We start from the raw sequence: 21,403 nt of genomic DNA, 5'->3' as shown, positions 1-21,403 counted from the left end.
GATCATGTCTTCATAGTAACAATGTAAAGTGAGATCGTAACAAACATGGGACATAGCTACTGTCTAATCATAGTTTGTTTGTCGTCTTGGTTTTTCATAAGCCACGATTAAAGCTTTTTTTTTCTCATAGAGCACGTTTGTTCTGTGTCTTTTACAGTTTGGCTGTATGTTGTCTTTGGTTGGTTGACCGTGTTTTTCTGCTTCTTACAGACTTTTATAAAATCCCTCTCTTTCTGTTGTTGCTTTGTATTGTCGTTGTGAAGGATTCTGTGTTTTTTTCTGAGCATGACTGATCTCTTTGTGTCCAGTATCAGCAGACAATGAGTCAGTCTGGACAGCACACATCAGTTTGAGTATGAGAGAGGCCAGAGAGCCCAGCGCCCACATCACTGACTTGCATTCTGACTTCTGTCCCATTATGAAATCTCAACACTAGGTGCCTATATCGTACAACCAAATTCTCTTGCTTTCTTTTAAAAAATATATATATTTATTTTCTAGTAGCATGGCTGTTAAACCCTCTTTGGGTTTCAAGACAAGAAACGTTTCAATCCATCATTTCAATCACGTCCAAGTTTTTCTTTTCATGTGTACAGATGTCAGTGACAATTTGTACTTTGAAATGCTTTGTGAGAGGTTTGATATACACATACAAAAAAGTGACATTTATAGTGCAAGTTAATGGCAGTTAAAGACAGTAAGTGTTTTATATATATATATATATATATATATATACAGTATATATATACACAGAGAATTCCTGGTTTGTGTTCAAATACTCACTGTTGACTTTGAAGTATACAGTGCCATCTAGTGTAGAAAATATGGTACTGTAGTTTGTGTGGGTATAATTACATTCCACCCACGAAAACCTGAAGAACCCTAGTCCATTGAAGCTTAATTTACTTAGGTCTAAATTACAACAAAAGTAATCCATTTAACAGATATAATAAAGATACATTTTGGCCATTTGCAATATGCAACCTTTGTGCTGCAATTGATATGTATCGCCGAAAAAAATAAGATTCCACTCCAGTTTTGCATTTAATCAGCTGAATATATTTTGAGTATTCCAGTCCAGTGTCTGTTGAATTTTGATAGAAACAAACTTCAGGAATGACAAAGTCACCCAACAGCAATGTAAAAGACTGTGAGCATGCCAAAACGGATCCTAATACATGTAAAACACGAGTGTTGTGGTGTTTAAGCACGAACATGAACTTACTTTCAGCATTCAAGATCTGCAAACATTGCATCTCTTTTTTTTACCAGTTTGTCCTGTTTTAATTTTCAGGGCATAAATTCAAATAAAAAACAATATTTTTATTTGGAATTTGGGAGGAATGTAGTTCACAGAATTAAACAAAAAGGATTGTTTCACTTGAAGGAGTAGTTCACTTCCAAAATGTGCCCCCCATTAACTTTCCATAGTCATTTTTATTCCTACTATGGAAAGTCAATGGGGGCAAATTTTGAAGTGAACTACTCCTTTGAACATGTTTAGAAATATTAATTTCAGAAAAACTGAAAAACTTTTTTTTCTGTGGCTGTGTGTATGGGCACTTTTAAGTCCCAGCAGTGAAATAGTAGATTTATGTCAAAATATATTCACAGTGTCATCACACACCTTGAAAAAATATATAATTAATGATCAATGTGATTGAATATAAAATTATATAGCATTTATAGGTCCAAACACCGATTTTGTTCATGTCCCACAACTCTGGTCACAATATTAAGATATGTAAGATAAGCTAATTGAATTACAATTTGACATTATTTCAAATGGAATTGTTTAATATACATATTAATTATTATTATTTTGTATATTTTACTGATCGTTTTATAATTTTATGAAGTAAATGTGCCTGTCCACTTTTGAGTCTTTACCGCAACAATGATAAAACTTCATTATAAAAGCCTTTTTCAAAGACAAACAAGTCTAGTTTCTACGGAAACAGAAATGACCACTTGAACACATTGCTGACAGATTAGGCCACCTCACTCACAAGAATATAAATATCATCTTTTCTGTGTCAGTATTTATTGTGTGTCCTTAGCATACAGCTTAGTAATTCTGTACTTTGAACTACATTTTAAAAATAAATGTATATTACTGTTTAATTCATGTATATTAAGATGCTAAGAGTCCAAACTAATGTAGTAGACCTTACTAGCTGCCAATTAGCTGCAATATTAGCAAAAATGTCATTTCCGCAACATGTCTTTACCGCAGCACATTTTCAAGGTTTCCTGTATATTAAATTACAAATATAAAAATAAACATGTTCCAGATTAAAATCTTAATGACTCCATGCAATTTTGTTGACCTTATAATATGTATTTCGGACTCTGATGATTAAAATTAAATTAATTAAAATTCACAGGGGTGAATTTTTCTTATTTTGGACAGTCAAAAGTGCCCGTAGTTGCAGAAACACCCATACATATTTATTTATTACAGTTTGCATGCAATGTTGAATGTACATAAATTGATATTAGAAAGTGCTTTTGGGCTGCGGTAACAGTTGTGTATAGAATGTGGAGAGCGAGGATACACACCAGTGGATGTCAGTGTGTGTGTAAGAAGATCAGCACACAGCTGTGATCTCCACATTCCCCATTGAGACGCACCCGAAGAACAATATACAGACACACCCTCACATACACACACACAAAAGCTATCTTTATGAGGACATACATTGACGCGATGCAATTTCTAGCCCGTTACCCTAACCCTAACCATCAGAACTACATGCCTGACCCTAACCCTTACCCTAACCTAAACCTAATTATAACCTAAACCCTAAAACCAAGTCTTCACCCAACCCCTAAACCTAAAGATCATAGAAAACTTTTTGCATTTTTAGATTTTTTAAAAATATTGTTCTGTACAATTTATAAGCTTTTTTGCCCATGGGGACCTCAATTTTGGTCCCCACGGTAACACGAGTCCCCATGTGTTGGTGTGCATTCAGGTTTAGGTCCCCACCGGGATATACAAACATGAAAACACACACACACTGGTTTGGTTTATTATCTCTGTGGGGACAGTCCATAGGCGTAATGATTTTTATAATGTACAAACTGTATATTATACCCATAGGCACTTATTTAAATCATCTGTGTACTGTATTCTATTATGTTATGGTCTCTGTGTACACACAGAGAGCATCCAGTACTCTGTGTGTACTGGATGCTCCTGTCACCAAAACAAATTCCTTGTATGTGCAAACATGCTTGGCAATAAAGCTCTTTCTCATTCTGATTCTAAACCTAAAGATCATAGAAAACTTTTTGCATTTTTAGATTTTCAAAAAATATTTTTCTGTATGATTTATTGTATTCGGGTTTAGGTCCCCACTGGGATATAAACACAAGGCCACACGCACAATGACACACCCATATTTCTCACATCAGTATTTTTACCCGGTTGAGACGTGTTTATTTAGAATGATGTCATCTTAGTGCTCTGGAGAATTCAGAGAATTCAGTCTCATCGTCTGTCAGCAGCTCTGGAGAGAAACCGAGGGATTCTGTGACGTTTCTGTGTGGCTTTTGCGTGTTTCTGTCACCAGAAAGAAAGAAAACTTTAGCTGTGGTTGCTTGCATGTTTGTTTATTTAGGCTGAATTTTGTTCTACAAACTATTAAGTGTGCGATAGATTTTTAATCCACTCTGCAAAATTTCACGCAAATCCTTCCGGTCTATTTGGGAACATTTGCGGTTAGTAAGGTAGCTAGTTGACCATTTTGTAACCATATTTAAAATATTTTTATGCCTTTTTAAAAGTAAAGTATCCTTTTCCACTACCACGGTAGAATTTACATTTATTCAGCAGACGCTAAAATGACTTTAAATGAAGGATCATTTTAAATTTTGGCAAGGCAAATTTATTTATATAGTATAAAACACATTGTATAGTATTTAGGGATTTAAAGGAAGATAATATTAGATGCTAATACCGTAGTATTTTGATCTATACTGTAGCATGGTCGTACTCTATAGTTTAGTACGTACATTTGTGCCTCTGAAATCTTTTGTGCCAAGTATTTTAGTACTGTACGTGCTGCAGAAAACAGAACTTATGTTTGACATATTTTGAACTGCATTTGTTGTACAAGTGTACTGTAGATTAAAAAAAATATGAGTTATGACTGGCATTGATGCAAATGTGAAAGCCACATTGCGATGACCTTCCCCTCTCCAGCTACCCCTCAGATGCCCCTGTAATTCCCCCACAGCAGCTGCCCATGCTGGTGTGGCAGACAGTGACAGCGGCACGATGGCTTGAGGAGGGAGGGAGAGGTCACGTCCCAAAATAGCCCTTCAGTGTGGTGAGAAGGCCCCTCCTCCAGAGAGAGACACATGATGGAAATAACAGGCTTCCAGTTCAGTGAGAGAGAGAGAGAGAGAGAGAGAGAGAGAGAGAGAGAGAGAGCAACATATCAGACATCAGTATGAGAGCTCAGATCTGACACACATCACTGAAACAGACACACACTTCTGATTCGCTTTGATTCATTGTGTTGAACATCAGCCGGCGAGCAGGTAAGAGAGGACGAATGTGACGAGCTTCTCACTTCAGTAGATTTTGACAGGAAGTTTTCTACGTGTGTAGGATAAGATTGTGTGTAATTCTCTTTGTGGCTTTGTGTTTGATGTGGTTTGGGGTTGATTTGCACCCATGCTGAAAAAACAATAGAACCCTGCCCAAATCACAATAGAAAATGTAATGGTTTTAGTGGTTATAATAGGAATTGTATTGGTTTCAATGGAGACTATAATGGTGTCTACTTGTATGTGATTGATTCTGTTGATGGGGTGTTATCTGGCAGATTAATCATATTGCAATAATGCCCAGAACATACTACAAAAATAAATTTTGTAATGGTGTTAATAGAAAACAGCTAATGGTTCAGAATGGTATTTTAATGGGAACCATTAGAATTTCTGTGATGAATTCTATTGGGTTTTTTTCAGCAGGGACGACACGTTTTAAGTTAAGAATTACATTTATTTTGTAGGAAAATATAATGAAGGGTGAGTTACGTGGACGTTACGTGTCTGTCTGTTTATGTCCATGTGCTTGGGTCATCAGCGCTCAGGGGTCACATGGTGTTGAGAGGGCAGCTGTGGCTCATTTACACCTCTGCCATCATCTTTCACTGGCGTTTGTCACCGACAGTAGGGTAACATTACTTCAGTAATGAAGTACTGTGATACTAACAATTTATTTTGTGTTCATTAGACTTCATTTATTCATTAATTATTCCTACATTAAAAAAATGCTGTAGTGTATTTTAGTATTTACTATAGTAAACTGGAGTAAAAATCCTACCCTGTTGAAAAAAAACAATAGAAACCATCACAGAAATTCTAATGGTTTCCATTAAAATACCATTATGAACCATTAACTTTTTCCATTAAAACCATCACAAAAATCCTTTTAGTGCTGTGTGTTAGGGGCATTATTCCAATAGGATTTAACATCCCACCAATAGAATCTGTCACATACAAGTAGAACCATTACAGTTTCCATTAAAACCAATACAAATCCCTTTAAAACCATTATAACTTCTTTAATGGTTTCTATTCCCTGCTGAAAAAATCCATAGAAACCTAATGGAAACCATCACAGAAATTATAATGGTTTGAATTAGAATACCCTTACAACCCAATAGCTTTTTCCATTAAAACAATTACAAAATTCCTTTTTGTAGTGTGTTTTGGGCATTATTCCAATAGGATTTAACATCCCACCAATAGAATCCATCACACACCAGTAGACACCATTATAGTTTCCTTTAAAACCAATACAAGTCCCATTATAACCATTTAAACCATTACAACTTCTTTAGTGGTTTCCATTGTTGTTTTCAGTAGGGTTGTTTTTCCAGCAGGGGAACCCTGTCTGAAACACAATAGAAAATGTAACGGATTTAATGGTTATAATGGGAATTGTATTGGTTTTAATGGAGACTATAGTGGTGTCTACTGGTATGTGGTTGATTATATTGGTGGCAGATTAATCCTACTGGAACAATTCCCAAAACACACTACAAAAAGATAATAAGTTTTAAATTAAAATAATCAGCAGTTTATCAGTTTACTACAGTAAATACTTTACAATACTGTAGTATATATTTACAAAATGTAGTAATTAGTTCCTAGAATAAACTACAGTATACTACAATTTACCACACTTTACTATAGTAAATACTAAAGTGTGCCGCAGAATATTTCATGTGGTTTGTACAAACTAAAGAACTCCTCGTGAAGTTTACTGTACGATACACATGAAGCCATGATTCTGTGCATGTTCTGAGCGCTGTGGCAAAGTTGGATCCTACACTACTGTTTATTTTTTATTGCGCGGTGCAGGAGACTCATGTTGGGACTTCTAGCATGTTGGTGTCGTGTCTGACCTACATTCAAAGGTGTCATGTTATTTTGGGCGATTGGCAGCGCTGTAGCCGAGATGCTGCTGGACTCAACTGGACAGTTACTGTGTTGACAAGTAGCCGCAGTTGCTTTGGCGTGTTGTCCATGTTCTTTTATGCATATCTGCTGTGGACCATGACTTGATAGTCTTTGATATTTGTTGGTTAGTGGTTAACCGATGTGTTTGCAGTATTAACATCTAGAGATCAGGGTGGACAGTGGTATTTGCAAAGAGAAAAGATGGACTGTCAAAGTGGGAAAAAGTGACAAAAGTGAGAAATGCTCAGTTTATGTTTTGGGCAATTACAAAATCTCAACTTGTCCCATTGCATCCAGTATTAACGCTGTATAAATGACAGTTTGTGAGAGAAAAGATGGGTGTGTGTTTCGGTGTGTGTGGGCGAGAGGAGACAACTGTCAAAGGCTTGTGACAGCTGAGCTGTCCCGTTGGGAGGAATTGGACGCTTGCACACAAAAACATGACATGAGAGAGAGCCACTTGATGCTCAAAATGTGTGAATGTCATGGCATTAGATAACTAGATAGTAAAATGTTAATATTGTTTTTAACTAATGCAATGACATTTGTACACTTACTGTAAGCTGTGTCAAAATACTTTCTGGGGCTGTTGCCGACATACAAAACAGATTTGACATATTGATCGTAATCATTGCTTTAACATTCACTGCTTAACTGCATACATGATAAACATAATTTGACTCTCAGACCTGTATATTTCTGAAATCAGCCTTGATAACAGACTAAACTGTTTTGGTAACTTGGTATTTCTGTAAAGCTGCTTTGAAATGATATGCATTGTAATACAAAAGTGCAATACAAATAAATGTGAATTGGATTGAATTATTGCTGTGAACTCATGAACACTGTAATAAAAGCCGAAAATAGATGCATTAGGTCTTATGTTATCCTAGATGGTTGAAATGATCCTTTAATATCACCGCCCTATCCCGCTGGCACCACAGTGAGCGTGAAAGAGAAGCCCTGTGGACCCAGTGACCCACATGCTCTTCACGGTTTGTCATTGACATCAGCTTAACCCAGAAAAGTCCAGATATACTCTCGACGGACTTTATATGCATAAAACAATCAACCGTCACCAATACGCATGACTGGATGAATAAAGTTGAATTTAAGTTATCCAAACACATCAGTGGAAACATAATTTTTGAGGTTGAAATATTTAACACAATAACTTGACACCAATTTTATGGTTGTAAGAAAACATTGAAGAACCTTTTCTTTTTAAACGGTAAAGATCGAGCATAACTACTTTATTCCCAATTCTCCTCGTCATCACTTAATTACCGTAGCGAAGAGTAAGATGTTGGCGAAGCAAAAGTTTATTTTGACAAGTCTTGTAAGATTAAGCTTCGTTTAATTCTGGTGATATGTATCTCTAAATGACTCGAACTTCATCACAGTCTCAAATCTGTGAATCTTGAGTCTTTCAGGTGTTGCAGCAGGCAGCAAATCAGAGATATAGATATTTTCTGCATGATGGTTTTTGGAGTGAACAAAATGCATAATCGGAGATGATTTATAGAGAAAACACGGGCAAGTTTACTCAGTTTTTTTAAGTTTTCAAAAATCGTGTTTTTATTATGTTTTCATGTTTTTATTGTATTTTATTGTGTTAATTAGCTGTATTTGTTTTAGTTATTATTACTTAATCAAAAACAACTCAACTGCAGTTTGATTGATATTAATTGGAATGCACAATAAAAAACATGATTTTTGAAGTTATCTGTTTTTGCAAATAAACCCTTTGTCAATTCTGTTGTATATTCTCAGTTCCTCTGTATTATTCACATCATGTCATGTGAAAATGACTCAAATATCTCTCATCACTTGTTCCCTCTTTTATGGAAACACACTGATGTGATGTCACATGTTTTGTCGTCTGGTTGAAGGCATGAACATTACAGATCGTCTTGACTTTATGCAAAAGAATGTTGAATAGCATGACCATAGCCAGAAGGTTCGTCATGTTACTTTCAGGGGACATTAAAATGTTTTTTGGTATGCTTGATCTTGAAATATTCATTTGAGAAAATTATTATGATTATATCTAATCTTTATGATCAATTATGATCATCAAGGTTTGGTTTCTTAAAGTTAGTAAAACAAAATACAAAGTAGAGATGACTCATGTTATATCCTTGTTATTGTCTCGCAAGAGATATAATTCACAAAATCTCCTCTTATGTTTTAATGTCTTCCATTTTAAATGTGTGCAAGAGGATCTTACAGTTAACTGAGATATAGAAGGAGAAAGTATTTATATTGATTTTGAAACTTTTGCATTTCGTTAAGCTTTAAAACCAGCGTCCTCACGATCCCTCTCGTATCATCTCTCGTAGGACATCTGTGAAGACATATCCGATCATGTCGAGCAGATCCACGCGCTGCTGGAGACGGAGTTCTCCCTGAAGCTCCTGTCCTACTCGGTGAACATCATCGTGGACATCCGCAGCGTGCAGCTCCTCTGGCATCAGTTACGAGTGTCCGTGTTGGTTCTGAAAGAGAGGCTCCTGCAGGGTCTCCAGGACTCCAACGGCAACTACACCCGCCAGTCCGACATACTGCAGGCCTTCAGCCGGGACCACGACGAGGTCGGTTACAAAACCCAATCTGAACCAACAATACTTAACAATTCAACAGGACAGAGATGTAGTTATGCAATATTCATCTTGGAGAGCACAACAAACTAATATTCTGTATCCTGTAGCAAAGACGGGGAATACAAACATGCAATTCAACCATTAGCACGGTTACAGTTCAATGAGTCACTCAATTCGATTTTCAATTCAATTTTATGTCTCTTTTTGTAGAAAAACATGTTTAGTTGAAACCTACTTGGATTAAATGAGGTTTAATGGTTGTAACTACCGAGTGATGTTGCAAAGCAGTTTTTACTAGGGTCGTCACGGTACCATAAACATATCTTACGATACTACACCGGCTGAAGTATCACGATACCCAGTAGTATCCTGGTGCTGTGCCATGTTCATTATTGAAATCTACTAAATAAACTAAATTTCCTTAATACATACAGTAGATCTAAATTAAACATTTTGTATTAACTATGGTAAACTGTATTATACTGTACACTACAATATTTTGCAGTATTAACTATAGTAGTTGGATAAATTGTAGCAAATGCTGTAGTATACTTCAATATTGACTATAGTAAGACTCAAAAACACGACTGTCTAGGAATTTTAGTAAAGTTTACTGTAGTAAATTCTAGGGGTGTAGCGGTACGCGTATTCGTACCGAACCGTCACGAGCTGTCACGGGGAAAATTCCAAATGAAGTCATCATTCCTATGCCCTACTACCTTGGAAGGGCAGAGCCCTTGGACTTTAGATTTTTGAGTGAACAGGGCATTTGCGTGAAATTATGGAGATGTTTGGAATGCACTTGGCAAATGTAATTTCCTCATTATCTTCAGCTGCCATGTTTCCATGAAAACGAAGCATTGTGTCCGTCAGCAGATGTCGCTGTTTTAATGGCATAACTTAATAAACATACGTTTTATATTTCAAAAAGTTTTTAAAATATGCTATATAATATATAAACACTAATATATATAAAACTTTTCAAAATATAAAGTGTATTGTTTATTTGCAAACTGTTAGGTTTTATGCTTAAGTTATGCCATTAAAATAGCGACATCTGCTGACAGACATCATGCCAGCTGAAGATAATGAGGAAATTACGCCGCTTCCTTTGCCAAGTGCGTTCCAAACATCTACATAATGGCATGCAAATGCCCAGTTCACTCCAAAGTCTAGGGAGTAGGGCACATGAATGATGACTATATTTGGAATGTTGCCTGTGACGGTTCGGTACGAATACACGTACCGTTACACCCCTAGTAAATACTGAAGTACACTAGAACATTTTTTCACGTGGCAACTAATTTAAATGTGTGACATTAAATTTATACAGCAATATTTATAAAGGGAAATGTTAGGCTTACTTTAAATGTGGAAATAAAATGGCAGTAGGTGGTGGCAATTTTTTACTGAGTCGGTGAATCATTCAACCAATTTGTTCAAAATGACTTTTAATCAAGAACGAAACAAGTGTCTTGATAAAGGACTGAATCATTATCTCGTCCGAAAAAACAGCAGATGTAAGCATTTAAGTGAATGTTAATGAGCATATGCAACATTATCTTCGGTACTACAATACTACCGTTTAAATAATTGAGCGGCATCGAGGGTATTTTGAAGCTTTAGCATCGCGATGCTACCGTAGCACCGGTACATCGTGCAAGCCTAGTTTCTGCAATATTAAAGATATTTTTGTTTTGTAATCTCTCAGACTCGACTGGATGCTCTCACAGAAGTGGACGACTGTGGTCAGCTAACCATTAAGTGCAGTCAGGACTACTTTTCTCTGGATTGTGGCATCACCGCCTACGAACTAGACGACTACAGTCCCATCGAGGATCCAGAAGGCCGAGGGCCCCGCTCCCTCTACCCCGAGTTGGAGCAAGACTTCCCTGAACTGCTCCAGAGCGTGGATCTTCTCAACATCGCGGTCTCTAGACAGAACCAGGGGTCATCACCTTCACAAGAGCCTGTAACCACCCAAGAACCCGAAGAGACAATCAGCGACTCCGCCAACGGCGACATTGCACCAGATACGGCAATGCAGGGTGTGAGCCCACAAAGCGACAGCGGCCTTGGCGTTTCCAAACGTCCTCTTCAGGGTGGCTTTAGGAGTGATGTGTCGCCCTCACAGCCCTTGCCCAAGAAGCCGATGTACCTTGAGGGTGACGCAGAGATGAGGAGGCCTCTGCAGTATCAGGCGGATATAAGCAGGAGCACTCCGTCCCTTTTGGACCCACCGGATCGTTCAAAGTTCTGGCTGGAGTTGGAATCGGTGTATCCGGGCAACGGGAGTCAATCCTATGAGAGTCTTCATGCCACGACGGGGTGGAACCTGCAGATGGGTCAACAGGTGTTCGAGAGACCCGGCAATGCCCAAATTCTCGAGAGACGCTCATCTGAGGCTCTCCGGGGGTCACACACTCAGATGTGCTCGAGTACAAACTTGAAGAATAAGACAACGCATTCTGAAGCCAAGCGGGCTTACAGCGACTCTTCCAGCCCTCCACCATCTTCAGGGGAGGACATCTCAGACCATGACTCACGAGAAATGTCCTCCAGCCCTGACGATCGTGCCCCCACCGCAGATTCCCTTTGGGCAAATAGCCGAAATAGCCGCATCTCGGACATATCAGCCAGCCCCAAAGAACGCTGGTACGGCTCGGATGAGTTCCTCGCTCTTCCAGCCCATCTCAGAAAGACGGAGATGCTGGCGATGAAGCTGGAAAGCCTCGCCCAGGCTCTTCCACAGAGATGTCTGCAGGAGCCCGTACAGGACGTCGATGACTGGGAACTCACAGAGGTCAACCCCGAATGGGAGAGCAACGCTGATCTCATGCTTCACCCCTTTAGGAAACCATTCCAAGTGGGGCGATTCTCACAGGCCTCTTCTAGTGACGTCGCCCCTTCTCTGGATGAGAGTATTGAATCCGGGCCTCTCAGTGACCTGCTGTCGGGGGACGAGGGGGTGCGGAGTACACCCGAGTCCAGGGGAAGAAACGTAACAGAGGGGTGGCCCAGCGCACCAAAGATGATACTGCAGTGCACACCGTTGATAGAGAAACTCATCGAGGACATACAGCACCAGGATCACGACGTTTGGGGACAGATAGAGGTGAGTCGTTGCATCTCATTGTCATTTATTTAATCTCATGTCTTTCTAAACCTGTATGTCTTTTTTTTCAAAACGAGGTTTTGTGTTCATACAATGGAAGTCAGTGGGGGGGTCAATGTTGTTTGGTACCCAACGTTCTTAAAAATATCTTCCATGATGGCCATACAGGTTTGGAATGACATGAGTGTGAGTGAATAATGAAAGAGTTTTCATTTTTGAGTGAACTATGCCTTTAAAGCGGCAATTTGTAACTTTCGCCTTTACGTCGCCATCTCTGGTTAAAACATAAAACACACATATGTGCATGGTATGCTTGCAAAAATGGTAATGGTATTCAAGTACGCCATTCCCAACACAGCTATTTAGTCTCTATGATAAACCTCTCAAAGCTCAAACCTACATTATCATCACTGCTGCTCACATCTAGTTTGAAAGAGAATTTAATCATTAAGGAAGTAATTTGTACGCCTAAACGGTACCAAGCAATATGTGTCACTACACTAAGCAGTTATTAAAAACAGCTGATAACTTAAGAGGTAATGAACTAACACGCCACCTCAGCCTTTCAATAATGTTCTGAGTTTAATGAACAGGATTGCAGCTCTCTCGAACCCCTTCAGTCCCTCGACTGTAATTAAATGATTAGCTGCATAATTAACAACACGCAATCGTGTCTGTAAAGGACCCGGTACTGAAGAAAAAACAAATTCATTTGACACTCCTTCAGATTCTCATTGTTCAGACTTTATCAACACGTCTGATCAACTGTGCATCACGTATATGAAGTATACTGAAGATAGAAAGTAGAAATGAAAGTTTTATTGTACAGGAGATAAAGGATTAATATAAGCAGCTGTCCTACATTCGGTTTACTTGTTTTGAGATTTCTTGATTGGTTTAGTTTTTCATTTATAGTTTGCTTTGCAGCCTCAGACATGTAATGGAACATTGTCGCCATCTGGTGGTTAAATGTAAATACAACAGATAAGCAGTGGATCTCAACTTCCATAACATTTTACAGTTTGCACCCAATAAAATGTTCTATAAGTAGAAATATTATATTTGTTATAAAAATGACCAAACTCTTAAGACCTATCTTGATTTTCAGTTGTTTTAGCTTATGTTATATAGGGAGGCTCATAGATGACGTATTTTTGTAAGCAAACCCCAGAAGCGAGTTAGCATTTTAGGACTTCCGGTTCCATCGCTCCAAAGTCTAGGGGTTTTTTGAATGGGTTTTTGGTAAATCGCCCGAAATAAGGTCTGTGGTTAACAAAACCTCTAAATATTTTTACGGTTTATTCTATGACATAAAACACACCATTTATAAACCGCTTGTGATTTTTTAAAGCCTTAGGCCATGAACACACTTGACGTCTTTTTTGACAAGAAAAAGTTGACAAGAGCGCTTTTTTAGTAAAAAGAAAAGCTGGCAGCGTTTGTGCATGAAGGTAGTCTATTTGAATTATAAACAGAGACCGTCTTTGCAAAAACCAACCACATATTTTAAAACAACAGTACTAATTTCTGGCTAGAAATGCAATCGAAGGTTATTAAAGTTGAAAAATAAACTTGAATTCATATAAAAATATGTTCAAAGCAGTGCTTCGGCCGCCATTTTATTTTTTAGAGAAGGATCCTGCTCGAACAATCACCTTCCTCGCATGTTGTTATGGAAACGACAGGTCTCGCTACTCGCTTGTCATTGGTCAGCTGTCAAAAAAGATGCTTGACGTAGGGCGTTTTCTTCAGAAAAGTTGAACTTTTTTCAACTTAAAATGGCGCTCGGAGCTGCAGAAAAAGACGCCGGCGGTGGCGTTTAAAAAAGCGCTCGTGACTTTTTTGTAAAACACGGTTTACTCCATAGAATTATAATGTAAAACAAACGCTGGCAGCTTCAAAAAAGAAGTCAAGTGTGAACACCTTATTGTGTCTTAAAAACGGCGGTTTCTAACAAGTTGCTAAAAGTGACTACTTCCTTTTGCGGGGACGTTAGACGTCATCGCGCATAGAAAGATCACAAATAATGCAACATGGGCACAGATCTCTTAAAACGTAGACTTACCAGGGAACACATTTTAATCAAGTTTGAAAGAGTTGACGGAGGCTTGGTGGTGGTGACGTTGATATCGAGCGACCTTAAGTGTAGTTTGTTTATAGCATCGTGTTAGATTTTTACTTCTGCCTGTTGTATTTCGGCTTCGAAAGTAACAAATGTTGTGTTAATTTGTAAAGATGATCTTGATAGACAAAACGTGTAAACATTAAAAACCTTTGTTAATCACAGAGCTTATCTTTTGCGATCTTCCAAAAGTTTAAGGTAAAAATGCATAGGCTTTCGGTCGAGGGAACCAGCGCGGCGCTTACTTCTGGGTTATCTTACGAAAATACGTCATCTCTGAACCTCTCCATTATGCTTGTGTTGGCTTTTATTAAATAAAAATGAATTTAATAAATGGTTAAGAAACAGTGCTTAACAGGTAACAGATTCATTGTATTTTAAAAGAGAGACAGTTATTCACTAAAATGAAACAACTAGGATTTACTTAGTTTTTTGTGTTAATTTGTGTTTAACTTGCCACTAAAATTAAGCAAATGAACACAAAAATAACGTGAATCCTACTAGTTGTTCTTTCAGTGTAGGTGAATAAAATTAATGAATGTATTTAGATGCAACTTTTGTAAATCATCAAACCATTGTACAATAGTTGTTTCTATAATAAACATAGTATTAGTTTGTATTCGTATTAGTTGGTTACTTAATTTCAAGTTATTCCAATCAGTTTACATTTGTTTGCTCTGTTGAACACAAAATGACATACTTCAAATCAAATACCTCTAGGGCACATTTGAGAGCTACCATTTAAATGTTTCTTACTGTGGTAGTCAATCATTTCCCAGAATTGAAAATGACTAACAATCTTCCAAATATCTGTGTTCAGCAGAATAAAGTATTTTATACAGGTTTGGAAAAAATTGAGGGTGTGAATGATGACGACAGAATTTTCACTTTTGGGTGAACTGTCACTTTAAACAGACCCTGCGATATGTGATGCTGTTTTGAAACAAACATCTTCCCATCAGTCCAAACATCTTCCCATCAGCTTACATCGGTGACCATGACGATGAAGCCAATCACATGTGATGGAGGCGAATGTCCATTAGATCGTTGGATGCAATGAAAAGTTTGCAGCTGTAATCTTTCCTTTATGTTCCAGATGAAGCGTGTGTGTGTGTGTGCGGTTAACTCACTGGACCGGGTGTAGGTAGGAAGCACATCCACCTGAGATGATGTGTGTCACAGGGGGAGGTGATTGATTACATTAGTATTCAGCTGTTGGAGATGACTTCATTCTCATAGCAACAGACAGCTGGCAGCTGAAGCCTCTTTCTGGGGCCGTCTCAGGGGCTTAGTCATGTGTGACGCCACCAGCCCGTCTTCCTCCTCTCCTGGTGCTTCTCTCTCTCTCTCTCTCTCTCTCTCCTCTACCGCACTCATAGTCTCTCGCTCTTTGCATATCTTTCGCTTTGTAACTTCACAACCTGTGTCTCATACCAATTTTAGGTATAAAAATAAAAAAGAGGCTTTACATTGCCTAGACATTGCCTACATGAGCATAGAAACATAGCGTAAATATTTAAACTATTAATTTCAGGTTCAATTTATTTTGCTTTATTGGCATGACAAAAGTCTTTATTTCCCTTTTCTCTCTCTTTCTTTTCTTTCTCTCTGCCCGTATCATAATACAAACAGCAAATGAACAAATACAATTCTTCATGCAGTTCTTTCCGTCTGTCAAACTCCATAAACAACAGAAAAATGATGATCAATGAAATCCAAATGACTTTTTGTTTGGTGGACTGATTTCAGTCTTTATTCACCGTAGTCGTTCACGAGACACATGATAACCAAAGCTGTCTCTTCTGTCAGCCAGTCTGTGCCATAAGTGCCACGTTTAACTTTTCTGACTTTAAAAATGATTTGATTATAAAGTCTGTTTCTCACACAAAGCTATCGCCTGGCTTTAGAGAGCCGGTGTCATATAAACCGACTTCATGGTGCTTTTGTGGTCACTGAGACAGCTTCATGCGTTTGAAAGCGATTCTTCAAAAATCCAGTTTGTGTTTCAGAGCAAAAACGGATGTTTTGAACGAAATGAGAGTGATTACATGAAGATTTGTGGTGAACATTTGTGAATTTGGTGATCAAAGCCATTCATTGGTTTAAGAGGGCGTGCATTTCAAATGTGAATTTGGTAGCAGCGGATGCTGCAATGCCTTCGCCTATGAACACTTGTACTAAGGGTGTTCTATTGGCATGACGAAATGTGCATTCGTTTTGCCAAAGCATTTGCAGCGGGGCTGCGTACAAATAGTGCAAATATTTGACAAACGAAAAGAAAGATAATTATAGTAATAATAAAATAAAGTGTGATGTATGTAGTGCAACTTAAAGTGGTTTATAATATATGTTAATATATAAAAACAGAAATAGAGTATAGTTTAAACAAAGATTTACAAAAGCACAATATACATGTAGGTAGCAGAATAAAGGGATATAATAATATCATGTTATGTACATAATATATTGGAAACATCATGTCAGGGCAGATTCATTGTTTTCTCTGTTGTTGTGACAGGCAGACACATATTGTGCAGCTAACACACAGCAGTCCTTGTGTTCTCCTAACGCCAGTTTCTGATCACTTGACAGACTTTCAAACGTCTGGTGTGTGGACTTGATTTTTCCATAAAACATAGAAAAACTCGCTCTCTCTCTCTCTGTTTTTGTTTCTTTAGGGCATGAAGCTCTCATTCTTTTCCTCCCCCTGTAATACACACACAAACCGGTCTGTGACAAGCTCTGTTAATGCCGTGACCAGCGGCTACATATTCATCTGCTGTGAGAGTCGTATCAGTGCACAAGATGAGGGCGAATCACACGACGTCCCCGGCAGGGGAATAATTTACCAGCGGTATCTATTGATCTCCATCGACTGCCACAGTCTCGCAGAATTCCTTTGCCTTATATGATAGCGTGTAGCGAGGCATTAGTTTGAAAACATGTATTTCTTTTTGGATTAAAGGTTAGATCTGGATAAGATGGTCTTTTGAAATTGGGATCTGGTCTGAGCTGTAGTTGGTCAGCTTGGAGCACCTTAAAGTTAGTTCACCCAAAAATAAAATTCTGTCTCGTGCTTGAATATTTTTCTGTGTATATGTTTTATTGGAACTTTTTTTTGGAGCATTTTTTGCATCCGTCTCCGTTAACTGTCATAAGAAAAGAAACGCAGGTTTTATTCTGGCAGAAAAATAACCTTTCCTTGTGGGTTTTGAAATGAAACTCTTTACCTCTCCAGCATTTACCCTTGAACACACGGCCAGTCTCGCCCACTTCAAAGCTCATCCGCCTCACCGGTGAGGGCCAAACAGTTGATAAATTATGGGAATTTTGGCCAGTGTCCTCGTAAAGGTCAATTTTATCAATAGCTTAGATTTTTTGCCGATGTCAGCTAATGAGCAGGAAAATCATCTTCACACATGCGTCTGTTTATTATAGACTTTATAAAATGATTTTTATTCATTGTACATCTTAAGTTGATGGCTTTAGAGGATGAAATTAAGAAAGGCATGTTTGTCATCTCGGGTGTTTGGTGATCTTGGTAGTTTAGCCTCTGGTCAAACACATGCTTAAAGAAACCCGAATTTAGTTATTATTTGTTCATCTTCGTGTCATTTTGTAATTCTTTTATCATTTCTTCATTCTCTCATGTAATTCAAAACTTGTATATCGTCGCTGTCCTTCCAAAACCTTGCATGTCAAAATCCGCTGTTTTTCAGGAAATGGAAAAAAACATTGCACTTTTTAAATAATTCAACACTGTGTTGTCAAAGTTGTCGAGCACGTTTTAATCCTTTTTATTGGTTAGATATTTGCAAAACCCAGTGACAAATATAAAGGGTGACAAAAGGGACACTTCACCCCAAAATGAAAATTCTGTCATCATTTACTCACCTTCGAGTTGTTCCAAATGTGTATAAATTTCTTTGTTCTGATGAACACAAAAGAAAGATATTTGGAAGAATGCTTATGACCAAACAGATCTCGCCCCCCCCATTGACTCTCATAGTAGGAATTATTTTTTATTTTTGGGTGAACTTGAATTATTTAAACACACAGTATTTGATGTAGCTAGAGTCATTTCAAGTGTTGCAGTTGTATGTTCTTTCAGCAGATGGCAGTATTGACACACCACCCACATGAAACCGGCCTTCTGCAAAAGCCAGTCAGGCACATCAAGGGCATCTTCTGCGTGTGGCATTCCCTCAAGCACTGTATGCTTCTGACAAATGCAAAACTTTTATCACTTTATCAAACCTTATTGAACACTTCTCAGTGAAGTTTTGTCTCTCGTGTTGGTGCAACAGGAATTTGTTGGTTCAGCTTTATGACACTGCTGGCTTTTTCAAATGTACTGTTTATTGACGGATATTTAAATGCTATCTTTAATGCGGTGTGCACGTTTATATGTTTGTATGTGTGTGTGCAGGGTTTTGTCAGCAAACTGGATGAGTTCATCTGTTGGCTGAGAGACGCTTTAGAAACCACAGAGAACTGGACGCCACCTAAAGCAGATATCAACAGCCTCAAACTCTATCTGGAAACACATCTTGTAAGTAAGCGTATATACATACAGTAAATATCACGATATAGAAACTCAATCTTTACATAAATCGAACAGATGACAGTTTTACGTTTGTTGCTACTAATTGAGATTTCCACTAAAGCTCTACTTGGAGAAACTAAAGATTAAAGAGACAGTTCACCTAAAAATAAAATGTTCATTTATTCACCCTCACGCCATTCAAAATCTATATATGACCCTTTGTTCTGTGGAACACAAAAGAAGATATTTTGAGAAATGTCTCGGTGATTGTGTGTTCATAGAATGGAAGTCAAAGGGGTTCAATGTTGTTTGGTGATGAACATTCTTCAAAATAGGTTTGGAATGACATGAGGGTGAATAAATGAATGTTCATAATTGGGGGAACTATACCTTTTAAGCCAAAAATCTGCATTTGGCCTCATTTAAATCTCTACGAGAGGTAATATGAATATTTCAAAGATGTATCAGCGCATGCTGCGAGACGGCCAGTTTCCTTTGCGGGAGGAAAATCACATGGCGTTTTATAGTGAGGGTCTTCACTCATTTTTATTGATTTAGAGAGCAGGGTCAGACACTCTGTGTTTCTCATCCAGCGTGGGGGGGCTTCAGGATGCGCCCGCAGGTTTAATGTGCGAGCATTAAGACCAGCTGGCAGGTGTGTGTGTGTTTGTGCACGCGCGTCTGTGAGCACAGATCTTTCCGGTACCCATGGGAGAGCCGTAAGAAGAAGGTTGGCTGTTGCAGGGGTAGAGACAGAGAGAGAGAGAGAGAGAGAGAGAGAGAGAGAGAGAGAGGAGTGGGCTTTCTTTATAAGGCATTGAGAGATGGTGAAATGAAACAGCTATTGATTGCGCTGGGTGGCGGATCCAGGTCTCTGAATCACATTAACAAGACACACACACACGCACGCATGCACGCACACACACACACACACACACACACACACACACACACACACACACACACACACACACACACACACACACACACAGCGGCATCCATTGGCAAATGAGACACAGAGACAAGAGAGCCCAGTCACAGAGATAGTGACTTGTGCCATGGCTTTCCACCATACAAACATTAAAGCCATTATTTACTCATCTGTTAGAGGATAGAGCACACAGTTTAATTGTGTGACGTCCTCAAAAAGGTTTGCACTCATTGACAGCTTCTACAATGTAACTACGGAATGTTTTGCATTGTGTAAACAACACTGGTCCAGAAGCACTTCCTGTTTCGGTTTTTTATTTCACATAGAAAAGTCTTACAAATGTTTTTTTTAAATATGTTAATTCAGTTCTAAATGTTGTGTTGGTTGTATTTTGTTTCAATTGAAACGGGAGGTGCCTTGCAGGGAAATGGTCTATGAAACACCTTTAGGCCCGATTCACATTTCGCGTCTTTTCCGCGTGCATATTCGTTATTTTAAATGTAGACGCGTGCCAAGCGCGCCGAAATAGGGGTCGACGCGGTCGCGACGCGCTCTTTTTTTCAGGAGCGTCCTTGCCGCATCGAGATGAAAAAAAACCTCAACTTTTCAGAAAGGCGCAAGTGCACCGCAGGTCATGTGACAAGAACCAACCAGCCAATATAGACAAGCTCAATGAAAATGGAGACACAGATGATCACAGCGTAACTAAATCTAGTAGCAGTGTTATTGCAAGATATTTTCAGTGCATATAATCCATATATCCTTTGTTTATACCTCCTCGTCTCAACGGCTATCGTGGCCCATGGTTGCTTAGCGACGACAGACGCCATGAGAGCACAAAGTCCAGGAGCTTTGGAAAAAAGGAGAATGCAGTGCAGCTCGCGTTTTCCGCGCGGTTTTAGACGCGAAATGTGAATCGAGCCTTAGATCTCTCAGCAACTAACATTTTAGAGAATGGTCATTGTCTTTCGTCTCTCTGTCTAAATAGTTTGTGGTAATATTAGCCCAATGGGCTGCAAGATATATAACATTTTTTGAAAAACCGCAAATGTGCATGTCACAATGTTTTGCGATAACCCTCTCTTTAATCTTTCAGTTATGTGTATTCGAAGTTTTAGGTCGATGCAGACAGCAGAAAGGCTGTCGAGACAGAGAAATTGTCTTTTCTGTGGTTATATTATTTTGTTTTAATATATTTATAAATGTATGCTTTAAAGTATTCTTTTAGATATATTTATGTTTGTTCAAAAGTATTATTTACAAACTTTGTTTAAAATGTAATATAAATGTATATACAGTATACTGTATATATGAAGAGTTTGGTTCCAAAATTAGATAACTCCGTTTTAACAATTTTTCAAAAATCATGTTTTTTATTGTGCATTCCAATTAATATCAATCAAACTGCAGTTGGTTTGTTTTGATTTAAGCCATAATACCTAAAAAAAAACCCCAGCTAACTAACACAATTAAACAAAAAAGATTTTTGAAAAAAATTAAAAACTGAGTTATAAGACTACTTTAAAATATACTTTATAAATATATATATATTAAAATATGTTTATAAATATATTGAAACAAACTATTTTAAATTAAAAAATTA

The 21,403-nt window shown here is 38.1% G+C and overlaps 1 protein-coding gene across 2 annotated transcripts in view; it reads left to right on the top strand.

Moving 5' to 3' along the window:
* akap6 (A kinase (PRKA) anchor protein 6) overlaps positions 1–21,403 on the top strand; it is a 114,371-nt gene that overhangs the window by 12,098 nt on the left and 80,870 nt on the right. For both annotated transcript variants that reach the window (XM_057343893.1, XM_057343892.1), the window contains exons 3-5: positions 8,826–9,077; positions 10,798–12,201; positions 18,753–18,875. In XM_057343893.1, the coding sequence (XP_057199876.1) occupies positions 8,826–9,077; positions 10,798–12,201; positions 18,753–18,875 (1,779 nt within the window). The remainder of the gene's footprint in view (positions 1–8,825; positions 9,078–10,797; positions 12,202–18,752; positions 18,876–21,403) is intronic.

This window comes from Triplophysa rosa, linkage group LG10, assembly GCF_024868665.1.
Source record: "Triplophysa rosa linkage group LG10, Trosa_1v2, whole genome shotgun sequence".
Classification (NCBI taxonomy): Eukaryota; Metazoa; Chordata; class Actinopteri; order Cypriniformes; family Nemacheilidae; genus Triplophysa; species Triplophysa rosa.
The sequence above is the reverse complement of the archived record's forward strand: the minus strand, read 5'-3'. Positions and strand labels throughout refer to the sequence as shown.